The sequence below is a fragment of the Eumetopias jubatus genome, unplaced genomic scaffold (assembly GCF_037043125.1).
Source record: "Eumetopias jubatus isolate StellerSeaLion01/CBP00866 unplaced genomic scaffold, mEumJub1_p1.0 scaffold_10, whole genome shotgun sequence".
NCBI lineage: Eukaryota > Metazoa > Chordata > Mammalia > Carnivora > Otariidae > Eumetopias > Eumetopias jubatus.
Genome location: NW_028274816.1, coordinates 47941638 through 47954066, shown reverse-complemented (window position 1 = coordinate 47954066; position 12429 = coordinate 47941638). Strand labels below are relative to the sequence as shown.

The window sequence follows — 12429 nt, the reverse complement described above, 5'->3', positions numbered from 1 at the left end:
CACCTCAGTTTCCCCATCACTATGGTAGGGGGAGGTAAGAATGGTCCTCGCCTCAAAGGGTTGTTGGGAGGTTCCTTTAGTTAATACAGGTAAGCCCCCAGCCCAGTGCTTGGCACATAATGAGCACCATATGGTTTGCTCTTCTTGTTGTTGTTGTTGTTGTTACTATGGACCTACTCAGTGGTCCCCTGATCTCAGTGGCAGGTGGAGATGGGTCTGGGCAGGTTGGGGCAGCCCAGTAGGTAATGCCTGAGCTGCTTAGGCCTGGAGGTCACCCCAAGGAGCCCCGCAATCAGCTCGAATCGGGCCAGTCTTGCTCCACCCCTCCCTCCCTGGGTATATCAGGGCTGGTCCAGACCCTAGGCTCTGTCTTGGCAAAGGAGGGTGGCTGCACCGGGCACCATGGGGAAGGCAGTGAGTGGGGCCCCGAGTCAGGGGTTGGGGGGATGGAGGCTGGAGGGGTGTGGGATCTGATGCCTCCCCCCTCCTCCCATCCCCAGGAGAATTACGAGATGTATTCGGTAGAGCTGGGTCCTGGCCCTGGTGGGGACATGGCCGCCAAGATGAGCAAGAAGAAGGCGGACAAGGGAGGAGGCAAGAAGAAGGAGAAGCTGGAGAACATGAAGAAGGAGATGGAGATTGTGAGCATGGGGTTGGGGGGCCGGGCGGGGGGCAGGAGCGTTGGCTGGTGAGAGCTGGACAGTGAGTGTCCTGCCCCCCCCCCCCAGAACGACCACCAGCTGTCCGTGGCCGAGCTGGAACAGAAGTACCGGACCAGTGCGACCAAGGTGAGCTGGGCGCAGAGGGAGGGGTGCGTGCAGAGCAAGGGGGGGAGAGAAAAGGGGAGAAATGCATTAGAAAGGGCCAAACAGAGGAGTTGCGGGGGGGGGGGAGTGACCGAGTAGGAGAAGCAGATAAAAAGAGGCAGAGAGACGGAGACAGAGAGAGACAAAGCGGTAAGAGAGAAACAGAGCAGAGACCACAGGGAGAGAGAGCCAGGCAGAAAGATGAGAGAGACACAGGGGAGGTGGGGGGGGGGACAGAGGCGAGGACCGACACAGAAGTGAAGAGGAACAACACTGACGGGGCGGGGTGGGGGGAGGAGACAGAAGAGCTACCCTGGCGAGCGCCCGCCCCGTCCCCAGGGCCTGTCTGCCGGCCTGGCCGCCGAGCTGCTGCTGCGGGACGGACCCAACGCTCTGCGGCCGCCGCGTGGCACCCCCGAGTACGTCAAGTTCGCCCGGCAGCTGGCGGGCGGGCTGCAGTGCCTCATGTGGGTGGCTGCTGCCATCTGCCTCATTGCCTTTGGCATCCAGGCCAGCGAGGGTGACCTCACCACCGACGACAATGTGAGTGGCAGATGCTGCCGGCGGGTGTGGGACACGGGGACCGGGGCCAGGGGGGCGGGGAGAGGACATGGAGCATGGACTCAGGACGCAAGGGCCACAGGATGGGGATGTGGAGACTTGGAAATGCAGTCAAGACATGGGGTCATGCAGGGATGAAGGCCACTGGGATGTGGGGCAGCCCCAGTGACACAGGTCCCAGGGGACCTGGAGAGTGGGTCTCCGGTATGGAGGACACGGGTGGGGGTACAAGGACGTGGAAACGCGATCCTTAAGATAGGAGACCAGGAAACAGAGGGCATGGGACAGACCAAGGGCACAGGGGACATGGGACTCAGACATGGGACGCAAGGGCATAGGGACACAGTGCCAAGAAACAGAACCCAGACAAGGAGGCAGAGACAGAGACAGAGAATATCGAGATGCCAGACAAGAGGTCAGAACAAGGGACATGGGGACTTAGGGACATGTGGCGTTGGACAGGGGTTTGAAAGCCACAGGACATGTGACACAGGATGGGGACTTAGAGGTACACAGACGTGGGGAGACACTGGACATAGGGACTTGGAAATTGGCACATGATCGTGGAGCCCCCAGAGTATGCACACAAACATGTGGCTCTCTAGCAGAGCAGGGAGAACCCCAGGGGTGAGCCCAAGAACACCAGGGGACAGGGAGCAGGTGGGGGGGGCTTGTGCAGGGACCTTCCAGCCTCTTCTAATCCACCCCCTTCCCACCTCCACCCAGCTGTACCTGGCCCTGGCCCTCATCGCTGTGGTCGTGGTCACCGGCTGCTTTGGCTACTACCAGGAGTTTAAGAGCACCAACATCATTGCCAGCTTCAAGAACCTGGTGCCCCAGGTGGGTCCTGCAGCCCGGTCACTTCAGGTCCGGGTCTGCACCCCTGGGGGGCGGCGGCGCACAGGGTGGCTCCTGGGTCTGTGTGGGCTCTCCCTCCAGGCCCAAGCTGCTCTGCACCCGTGGCCTCCGGCTCGCCCCTTAGGTTCTCAACCCTTCCCCTTTGCCCCTCCCCACGTTCCCCTGCACTTGGCAACCTCCACTGCCGCCCCCCCCCCCCCCGCCCCACAGCAAGCAACTGTGATCCGGGATGGGGACAAGTTCCAGATCAACGCAGACCAGCTTGTGGTGGGCGATCTGGTGGAGATGAAAGGCGGGGACCGAGTGCCAGCCGACATCAGGATCCTCCAGGCGCAGGGCTGCAAGGTGGACAACTCGTCGCTGACTGGAGAGTCTGAGCCGCAGACCCGCTCGCCGGAGTGTACCCACGAGAGCCCCCTGGAGACCCGCAATATCGCCTTCTTCTCCACCATGTGCCTTGAGGGTCTGTGAGGCCCCTGCCTGCCCGCCCACCCCCCACCCCAAGCCAACCCCGCTGCCTGCCCTGCCCCTCTTCGGCCCGTACTGAGCTCCACCGCCGCACCCCCTTCGGTTCCCACGGCGGGCACACCCCCACTGCCGCCCACCCGCCCGCCCCTGAGGTGCCCTGTTGGCCCCGCTGCAGGCACAGCCCAAGGCCTGGTGGTGAACACAGGTGACCGCACCATCATTGGGCGCATCGCGTCCCTGGCGTCGGGAGTAGAGAACGAGAAGACACCCATCGCTATTGAAATCGAACATTTTGTGGACATCATCGCAGGCCTGGCCATCCTCTTCGGCGCTACATTTTTTGTGGTGGCCATGTGCATTGGCTACACCTTCCTGCGGGCCATGGTCTTCTTCATGGCCATTGTGGTAGCCTATGTGCCTGAGGGGCTGCTGGCCACTGTCACGGTGAGTGGGGGAGACGGAAGAGAGGTGCAGAGAGCCGGGAGGCTCGTCCATCTGTCTGTTCGTTCCCCCAGGATTGCCTCCATCATGTCTGGCCGTCTCCACCCACTCACCTCCCCCCCACGCACCTTCCCTCAGCCATCCTCCCTACCCCCCAGCCCTCCATCTGTCCATCCGTTCAGCAGCCACTCACCGAGGCCGCTCTGGGCCACACCCTGTACTGAACGCTGAGGACTCACAGGTGAACAGGCCGCATCCTTGACTGGAGGAGGCTGAGGTCCAGCGTGGGCAGCCCTCAGCAGTCAGCACCCAGGGCAAGGCCAGCCCCAGGGGGTGTTCAGAGGACGTTTGTTTTCTCGGTGTGGTTGTGTTGTTGAGAGAACTCACAGAACCTCAGCTCGGGCAGCTTAGTGAGGGGCCTGGCTATGTTCCTCTGGGCCGACTGGGGAGGCATCCCAGGTGGCAAGCACAGGCTGAGGAAAACATTGAGGCAAGAAAAGCATGGGTTTTGTGGAGGGATGCTGTGTACATAGTACCGTGGCTGGGGTCAAGGCTCCCTGCGCTTCTCACCCCTCCTGGCAGGTCTGCTTGTCCCTGACAGCCAAGCGGCTGGCCAGCAAGAACTGTGTCGTCAAGAACCTGGAAGCGGTGGAGACACTGGGCTCCACATCAGTGATCTGCTCTGACAAGACAGGGACCCTCACTCAGAACCGCATGACTGTGTCCCATCTCTGGTTCGACAACCATATCCACACGGCGGACACTACGGAGGACCAGTCAGGTGTGGCGGTGGGAGGAGACGGGGCTGGGGCAGGATCTGGTAGATGGTAGACTAGGAAGGGAGCTCTGAGGTGACTGAAAGCAGCCTGGGGAGGGCTCTGCATGAATGGAGAAGGGGCTCCTTTCCGATAGGGGAGAGGGTCTATGAAGCTGCAGCTCTGCGAAGCGGCTTGGTATCGGGGGTCCTAGGAAACTCAATACTGCGTCTGGAGAGAAGGCTCCGTCCAGGGGTATGAGGAGGGTTTGGGTCCCACCCAGGTCTGGGAGGGGACCCTGTCCTGAATCTAGAGGGAGGGGCTCGGTTCTGGTATGGGAGAGAGCTGCTCCGGGCCTGGGGCCCCGCGCGGAGCCCCCTCTCGGCCCCAGCCTGGACGCCTGGCTTCCAGGGCAGACGTTTGACCAGTCTTCGGAGACCTGGCGGGCGCTATGCCGCGTGCTCACCCTGTGCAACCGCGCTGCCTTCAAGTCCGGCCAGGACGCGGTGCCCGTGCCCAAGGTGAGACCCCGGGGGACTCCGGGGGAGCCCGGGAGCCTGGTGCGGACAGGTTCGCCCCTGACACCGGCCCCCGCTTCCAGCGCATAGTGATCGGGGACGCGTCTGAGACGGCGCTGCTCAAGTTCTCGGAGCTGACTCTGGGCAACGCCATGGGCTACCGCGAACGCTTCCCCAAAGTCTGCGAGATCCCCTTCAACTCCACCAACAAGTTCCAGGTGTGCGCTCGCCGGGCCCGGCCCCGCCCACGGCCTCCCCCCGCCCACTTCGGGCCCCACCCCCACACGCAGCGCTGGCCTATCGCGGGGCTTCTCAGTTTCCGCCCTCTCCGAGCCAAACCCCACCCGCATCTCCCGCCCCGCCCACAGCCGCTGCCCACCTACGGGCAGGCCACACCCACACCCCCTTAGCCGGCGGCTCACCGCCGGCTCTTAGGCTTCCGTGGGGTAGCTCGCAATCCAAATCCTGCCCCAGCCCAACTCCGACCCTAATTCTGTCCATTCCCGGCGCCCAGGCTCCTTACTGCGCCCCTTAACCCTCAGCCCCCACCAAGGACTTGCTCAGCACGCAAGCCCCTCACCCCCAGCCAGTACCCTCCCAAAGCTCTACCCGCGGCGCCTTCGAGCCGTCAGCCCCGCCCTTCTCCCAGGCCCCGCCCCCTTGCCCGCCTCCTAGACGCCGTCCGCCTCCTCGCCCGCAGCTGTCCATCCACACGCTGGAGGACCCGCGGGACCCCCGGCACGTGCTGGTGATGAAGGGCGCCCCCGAGCGCGTGCTGGAACGCTGTAGCTCCATCCTCATCAAGGGCCAGGAGCTGCCGCTGGACGAGCAATGGCGTGAGGCCTTCCAGACTGCCTACCTTAGCCTGGGAGGCCTGGGTGAACGCGTGCTTGGTGAGCGCCCCTCCCCCCCGCCCCGCCCCCGCCCGGGCTCGGTGAGCCCCCACAGTAGATGGTGAACCTGTGGGCGAGGAGGAGCTAGCACAAACCCCGCCCAGCCTTCCCGGCCCAGCCTTCACCATCACCTTTCCCATCCCCCGCTGACGGCTAACCTGCCCCAGTGCACACACTCACCTTTGACTTTCCCTGTCTCAGTCCTGACCCCTGTCCAGCCTCAGTTTCTACCTTGACCCAGCCCCTCCCCACCTGTCCTCCCTGAGACCTTCCCTATCCTGGCCTGACATCTGTTGATTTTTCCCAGCTCCTGCCCCAACGTTGACCTGCCATCGCTTTTACTTCCACCTTTCAGTGTCCTCCTCTTGACCCTTTGACCTTCCCCAGTCCCTGCCTCAACTCAAGACTTCCCAATCCTTGTCCTGACCTCTGACCTCCCTGAACATTTTGTCCTGACTCCTAAACTTCCCTAACCCCTGCCTCAACCCTGGGAGGCACAAACCTGTGGCTCAATTCTGGATCTTTCGTCTGGCAAGAAATATCCCCTCTCTAGACCTCAGTTTCCCTGTCTGCAACACGAGCATGCTAACAGCCTCACATCATGTGAAGGATTCAGCACAGGGTCAGGCATCCACAGGTGCTTGGTGTGAGGGGCCTGGTTATGTCACTCATCACCTGGCCTTGCTAGGCGAGGGTCTGCCCAGCCCTCCTCTCTGACTTCCCCGTTTTCTGGTCAGGCTTCTGCCAGCTGTACCTGAGTGAGAAGGACTACCCGCCTGGCTATGCCTTCGACGTGGAGGCCATGAACTTTCCAAGTAGTGGCCTGTGCTTTGCGGGACTTGTATCCATGATAGACCCGCCCCGGGCCACCGTCCCCGATGCTGTGCTCAAGTGCCGCACGGCAGGCATCCGGGTATGCAACCAGGGAGAGGAGCAGGCAGGGGTGAGAACAGAGGACAGCAGTATTTGGGGGTGAGGAACCCTGTGACAGAGAACTCCCTGAAAGTGGTTTGAACCAAAAAAGGAAATCTATCGATTCATGAAATGGAAAAGTTCTGGGGACTGAAGCGTCAGGTATAGCTGCATCTAGGAGCTGAGTGTCATTAAGAATTTGCCTTTCTCCATGTCTCGGTTCTACTTTTCTCTCTGATGGCTTTATTCTCAAGGGACTCGACCAGTGCCTTTATTTTGGTCGAGAAAGATGACCACCCTCAGAAGCTCCAACCTACATCCCACCTGTTTAGCCACCCCACAGAAAAAAAGAGTGCCTCTTCTGCTGTTGTCCCAGATTGGGTCACATGTTCCTCTCTGAACCAGTCATGTGGCTGGGGGGGGGTACCTTGGTTGACCAGGTCTGGGCTTACTTGCTCATTCTTGGCCAGAGACCTCACTTCAACCCTGGTTCCTGAAGACAGATTGAGAGTTGGGGAGCCAAGGCTGGGCAAACAACACCCACGTCCTCCCTGTGGTCTCTAAGGCCTGTGAGAGCTGGGCTCTGAGCTTATTCCTTAGCCCCCCACCTCTCGTTTGTTTACTGCTCCGCGGTCATGCTGGCCTCCCCGCTGCTCCGCCAACAGTTCAGGCACGTTCGCACCTCAGGGTCTTCACATTGGCTGTTCCCGCTGCCAGGAACACTCTTCCCTCCGTTTTTCATGTGGCCAACTCTCTCGCCTCTTTCAGACCTCCGCTCAGATGTCACCTTCTCAATGAAGCTTTCCCCGGACACACTTAAAATCGACACCTCTTTTTCCAGCTGACATTTGCCATCCCCTTTACTCAGCTTAATTTTCCTCTCTCCTAAAGGGCTGTATCATTTGTCCCCTTAGTTTGTGTCTCTTCTCTCTCCTGCACTAGAGAGTTGGCTCCACGAGACCAGAGATTTTAGTCTGTTTTGTCCCTGACATTCAGTGGATGAATAAGCGAATGGGTCTATCAGTAGATGGCCAGCAGGGAGGACGGGGAGAGTGGGCTGCACTGAAGGCATCAAGGGTCTGATGGTCCCCTCCCCAACAGGTGATCATGGTGACGGGTGACCACCCCATCACGGCCAAGGCCATTGCAGCCAGTGTGGGTATCATTTCGGAAGGCAGCGAGACGGTGGAGGACATTGCCGCCCGCCTCCGTGTACCTGTGGACCAAGTCAATAGGAAGTAAGCCCCTGCTGCCCTCGCCGTGGTTCTTCCCACAGCCCGCGCATACTGAGGCCCTGGTGATCCCCCTCCCCCCGCCAGGGATGCCCGTGCCTGCGTCATCAATGGCATGCAGCTGAAGGACATGGACCCGTCAGAGCTGGTCGAGGCCTTGCGTACTCACCCTGAGATGGTGTTTGCTCGTACCAGTCCCCAGCAGAAGCTGGTGATTGTGGAGAGCTGCCAGCGACTGGTACGACTCTGCTGAGGGAGGTGGGCCAGTGGGCTGGGCTGGCCCAGGGGTGGGCCTCCCCCTGACCATCCTGCCCCCCCCCGGCAGGGGGCCATCGTGGCTGTGACGGGGGATGGTGTCAACGACTCCCCAGCCCTGAAGAAGGCCGACATCGGCGTGGCCATGGGCATTGCCGGCTCGGACGCCGCCAAAAACGCGGCGGACATGATCCTGCTGGATGACAACTTTGCCTCCATTGTGACAGGCGTGGAGCAGGGTCCGAGCCGGGGCAGAGACTGGGCGGGGGGGGGGAGGGGCGCGGCGATGGCGTGGGCACAGGAGGAAGTGGGCAGCGAGGAGGCTGAGGCTGTCCCCGCACCCCCCACCCCAGGCCGGCTGATCTTTGATAACCTGAAAAAGTCCATCGCCTACACTCTGACCAAGAACATCCCCGAGCTGACGCCATACCTCATCTACATCACTGTCAGCGTGCCCCTGCCCCTCGGCTGCATCACCATCCTCTTCATAGAGCTCTGCACCGACATCGTGAGTCTCCAGCCCCGCCGGCAGCCGTGATGGACGGGCCCGCAGATGCTCTTGGACACAGGGTGCAAAGGCAGCCAGACAGGGACGCACAGGCGGGCAGGCGGGTGGTCCCAGGCGGAAGTACAGACGTGGCCGCACAGGTGGACACTCAGGTCGGCTTAGACCTGCGGACTCAGATAAGGACCCTCAGACACACACACACACACACACACACACACACACACACACACACACACACACACACACACACACACACACACACACACACCTGGCGACGCTTGGATCACAGGCTTAGACCTGCGGACTCAGATAAGGACCCTCAGACACACACACACACACACACACACACACACACACACACACACACACACACCTGGCGACGCTTGGATCACAGACAGACATCCCTCAACAGACTTGGACAGACGCTGTCAGGCCCCAAGGCAGACGGACGGACAGACAGAGAACCACAGGTACAGGCACAAATGCAGCCGGGTGCGTGGCTTTTTGACTTTCTCGCTCAATGGTGCTCGCATAGCGTCTTCTCTGGGTCAGGCAGGCACTACTTGCCTTAACTCTGTCCTCAGGAACGCTCTATGGGAGGGGCTTCATTCATTTATCGTCCCCATTTTACCGATGAGCGAACTGAGGCACGGACAGGTTGAGCGGCTTGTCCCAGGTCACACAGCCAGTAAGTGGCGCACAGGGACTGGAGGCCAGGCAGTGCGGGGCCCCGGGGCCTCTGCTCCTGACCGGTCCACTCTGCGGCCGTTGTGCCGTGACGGGCAGATGGGGTGGGGGGTAGGGAGGACCTGGGCGCACAGAGACAGAAGAGCTGCAGAGAGCGTGACAGGGAGAGACAGGGGACACAGGGACACGAAAACAGTAAGGGGGAGAGGTGGGGGGGAGGGGAGGTGCATGCAGATGTTCCAATGCAGATGGGTGGCAGGTCAGATGTGGACACAGCTGTGGACGGACATGGCACCACGGCCTCGTTGGAGGGCCACCTGGTCCCTGCTGTCCGGGCAGGTGTGCCTGCACGGTCACCTGCCTCCCGACCTCAGTCCTGTCTCTGTCCACTGGGGCGGTGGGGGGAGGGAGGGAGGGGAGACTCCTGGCACATAGGGGACGGGCAAAGCCTTCACCCTGGCTTCTTCCGCTCCCGGCCAGTTCCCGTCCGTGTCCCTGGCGTACGAGAAGGCAGAGAGTGACATCATGCATCTGCGTCCACGGAACCCAAAGCGCGACCGGTTGGTCAATGAGCCCCTGGCTGCCTACTCCTACTTCCAGATCGGTGAGTGCCCGTGGGCCCGGGGAGCCCCGGGTACCCTGCAGGGCCGCTCGCCTGCCTTGGCATCTCTCACAGGGGCTCTGGCTCACTCTGGATCCCCGGGTTGGCATTTGATCCTGGGTCTCTGCTGTTCTCTGAGTCCGTGTCTGCTGTCATCCCCGTGCCCCCTCTCTGTCTCTCGGCAGGTCTCTGCCCCTCACTGTGCCTTGTCTCTTGCATCGCTGTTGATCTCTCTTGGGATCCTCGTCTCTGTCTCTCTGTGTCCGTCCCTCACTGTCTGTGTGCCTGTGTCCCTGACTCTCTCTCTGCGGTTATCTCTCTGTGTCCCTATCTTTCCATGTCCTTGTCTCTTACCATGTCCCTGTCTAGGTCTCCATCTCTGTCACCCTGTGTCACCTTGCCTGTCCCCCAGGTGCCATCCAGTCATTTGCCGGCTTCACTGACTACTTTACGGCCATGGCCCAGGAGGGCTGGTTCCCACTGCTGTGTGTGGGGCTGCGACCATACTGGGAGAACCACCACCTACAAGATCTGCAGGACAGCTACGGCCAGGAGTGGGTGAGCCCCGGCCCCCCCGCCCCCGGCCCGTGGCTCCCTCATTCCCAGTGCCACCTTCCCTGCGGGTGGCCCACACTCAGTCCGCTTGTGACGGGGCTCAGCTGGAGCATCCCAGGTCCCCGGACTCTCTGCCGGTTCTGGGGCCTCTCCCACCACCATCTTGAGCTCCACACTCCTGCTGCTCACCCTGTTCCCCGAAGGCCCTTCTGGCCCACGTCACTCATCTTGGCCGTCTGCCCGGGCACCAGAGTTGCTGGACTTTGCAAATTCTGCCCTAGGAGTCCGACTCCCTTTCCCCAGGTGCCTTCCTGTGGGTGTGCGGGAAAGCCTGCATCCCTCCTTCATCGTGAAAGCAACTGGCCTGAGCTTCCCTTTGCCCCGGCGTTGACATCTAGTCTCTGCAAGGCCAAGCTCTCCAGCTGTGCCCCCCGCCCCCGCCCAGGGTCCTGCAAACCTGGCCGATGGGGTCTCTCTCTGCTCCCCCCACTCCATCCTCTGATGGGAGGGGTTCATGGCCGCAGGCCCTCTCCGTCCGGGCTCAGGCCGCTTCTGCTCCCTGCTGGCCCGCAGACGTTCGGCCAGCGCCTGTACCAGCAGTACACCTGCTACACCGTGTTCTTCATCAGCATCGAGATGTGCCAGATCGCCGACGTCCTCATCCGCAAGACGCGCCGCCTCTCCGCCTTCCAGCAGGGCTTCTTCAGGTGTCCCCAGCCGGCCCCGCCCCTCCCCACCTCCGCGCCGCTCCAGCTCCCACCGGCCCCCCACTAGGGCTCACCGCAGCCAGCAAGCGTGCCGGCGCCAGGTGCTGCCGGGCCTCGTCCACAGCGGGCCGGTAGCTCCCACCACCTGCCTCCCCCGGCCCGGCCCCTCCGTTTTCACCCGCCAAAGGGGAGATGTGACAGGACCCGTGGCCACTGTCAGGGCGTCCCCCGCTCCTCACGGCCTGGCCTTATTCTGCACCTGCCGGTCTGAGCCTGTCCCACCCCGCCCGCCCGCAGGAACAGGATCCTGGTGATCGCCATCGTGTTCCAGGTCTGCATCGGCTGCTTCCTGTGCTACTGCCCCGGCATGCCCAACATCTTCAACTTCATGCCCATCCGGTGAGGGGCCGGGAGCTGTGAGTAGAGGGACGGGCACGGGGACACAGACTTGAGGGGTAGCCTTCACCTTGTCATCTCGCCTGGGCCTTCAGGTACCAGTGGTGGCTGGTCCCCATGCCCTTTGGCCTCCTCATCTTCGTCTATGATGAGCTTCGGAAACTGGGAGTTCGCTGTTGCCCAGGGAGTGAGTGTGGAGACCGGGGGCCTGGGGGTGGGGGGCTGGAGCATCCTCAGAACAGCTGCCCTGACCTTTGACCTCTGAGCCCTTGACCCTCTGTATCAAGCCTCCATTGATCCGTACCGGAGCCCCTGGTGCCCATGACCCACATCCCGCAGCCCTGAGTCTCCTTTCTCTCCCTCCCAGGCTGGTGGGATCAGGAGCTCTACTATTAGAGGACCTGCCACCTTCAAGCCATCCTTGCAAACCCCACAGCAGAGGTGGGGGGCACGGGACCCTCTGAGCAGCCACCGGAACATCTAAGCAATCAAGCCCCAGCACCATCTGTGTCTGCTCCCGCAGCCCACGGCACCCCAACCTTGGAGAGACCTCCCCACTCCCTTTCCCCATCCACAGAGAGCACCCCGCGCCCCTGGCAGAGCCGTCCCTGGGCCTGCTGCTCTGAGCGGGGTAGGGGGGCCTGGGCAGGGGGCGGGAGCTGGGCTCCTGTGAGCCGGGTCTGTCCCTCGAACTCCAGGCTGGCGGGAGGGCTGCCTGTGGGCCCTTCAGACACGCTTGTGCTGAGTGACAGTAATAAACCAGCTCACACCGACGATGCTTTTATTTGATGCCAGGTCCTGTCCGAAGTGTCTTTCCTGATCCCCTTTGATCTCTCACAGTCCTACAGCTCAGGAGCTGTTTGTTCAGGGCTGTATCTCAGTTCCTCGAACACAGCCTCGTGCATCATAAGTATGCAACGGAACGTTCCTCGGGGGAATGAGCCTGGGGTGACGGCATTCCCAGTCACCCCCAGGAGTGGGGCCTTCACCGCCCCACTCGCCTAGACACCACCTCTGGGCTCTCTCCCCAGCATGTTCTTGTTCTCCCCTCGACAGGCTCCTTGACACATGGTGTCAGAACCTTTCCTACCTCAAGCAGCCCCCCACCCCGCCTCCCCTTTCGCAGGTGTCTCCACTCTGGTTCCACCAGTTTGCTCCTCTGTTGCTGCAGTGGGACTGAGTCTGGAGGCTAAAGTCCCGGTCCCCTCCTCACACCCCTCTCCCCTGAAAAGTTACCTCCCCAACTGCTGGAAACTGCCTTGACTCTCCCCCCCGC

The 12429-nt window shown here is 61.8% G+C and overlaps 1 protein-coding gene across 1 annotated transcript; it reads left to right on the top strand.

The window, feature by feature from the left end:
- Positions 1–402: 402 nt before the first annotated feature.
- Positions 403–11926, top strand: ATP4A (ATPase H+/K+ transporting subunit alpha). The gene is made up of 22 exons (XM_088028416.1): positions 403–414; positions 501–641; positions 729–788; positions 1146–1349; positions 2094–2207; positions 2436–2688; positions 2869–3137; positions 3717–3915; positions 4301–4410; positions 4491–4625; positions 5108–5300; positions 6038–6213; positions 7314–7450; positions 7532–7682; positions 7770–7938; positions 8053–8207; positions 9375–9498; positions 9908–10053; positions 10624–10757; positions 11055–11156; positions 11249–11340; positions 11521–11926. The coding sequence occupies exons 1-22, from the start codon at positions 403–405 to the stop codon at positions 11547–11549; spliced, it is 3105 nt and encodes a 1034-aa protein (XP_087884542.1). The 3' UTR covers positions 11550–11926.
- Positions 11927–12429: the final 503 nt, after the last annotated feature.

Coding starts and splice junctions, on each gene's coding strand:
- ATP4A (XM_088028416.1), top strand. Junction 789..1,145: donor ACCGGACCAGTGCGACCAAG/GTGAGCTGGGCG, acceptor CCCCGTCCCCAG/GGCCTGTCTGCCGGCCTGGC. Junction 4,626..5,107: donor ACTCCACCAACAAGTTCCAG/GTGTGCGCTCGC, acceptor CCTCGCCCGCAG/CTGTCCATCCACACGCTGGA.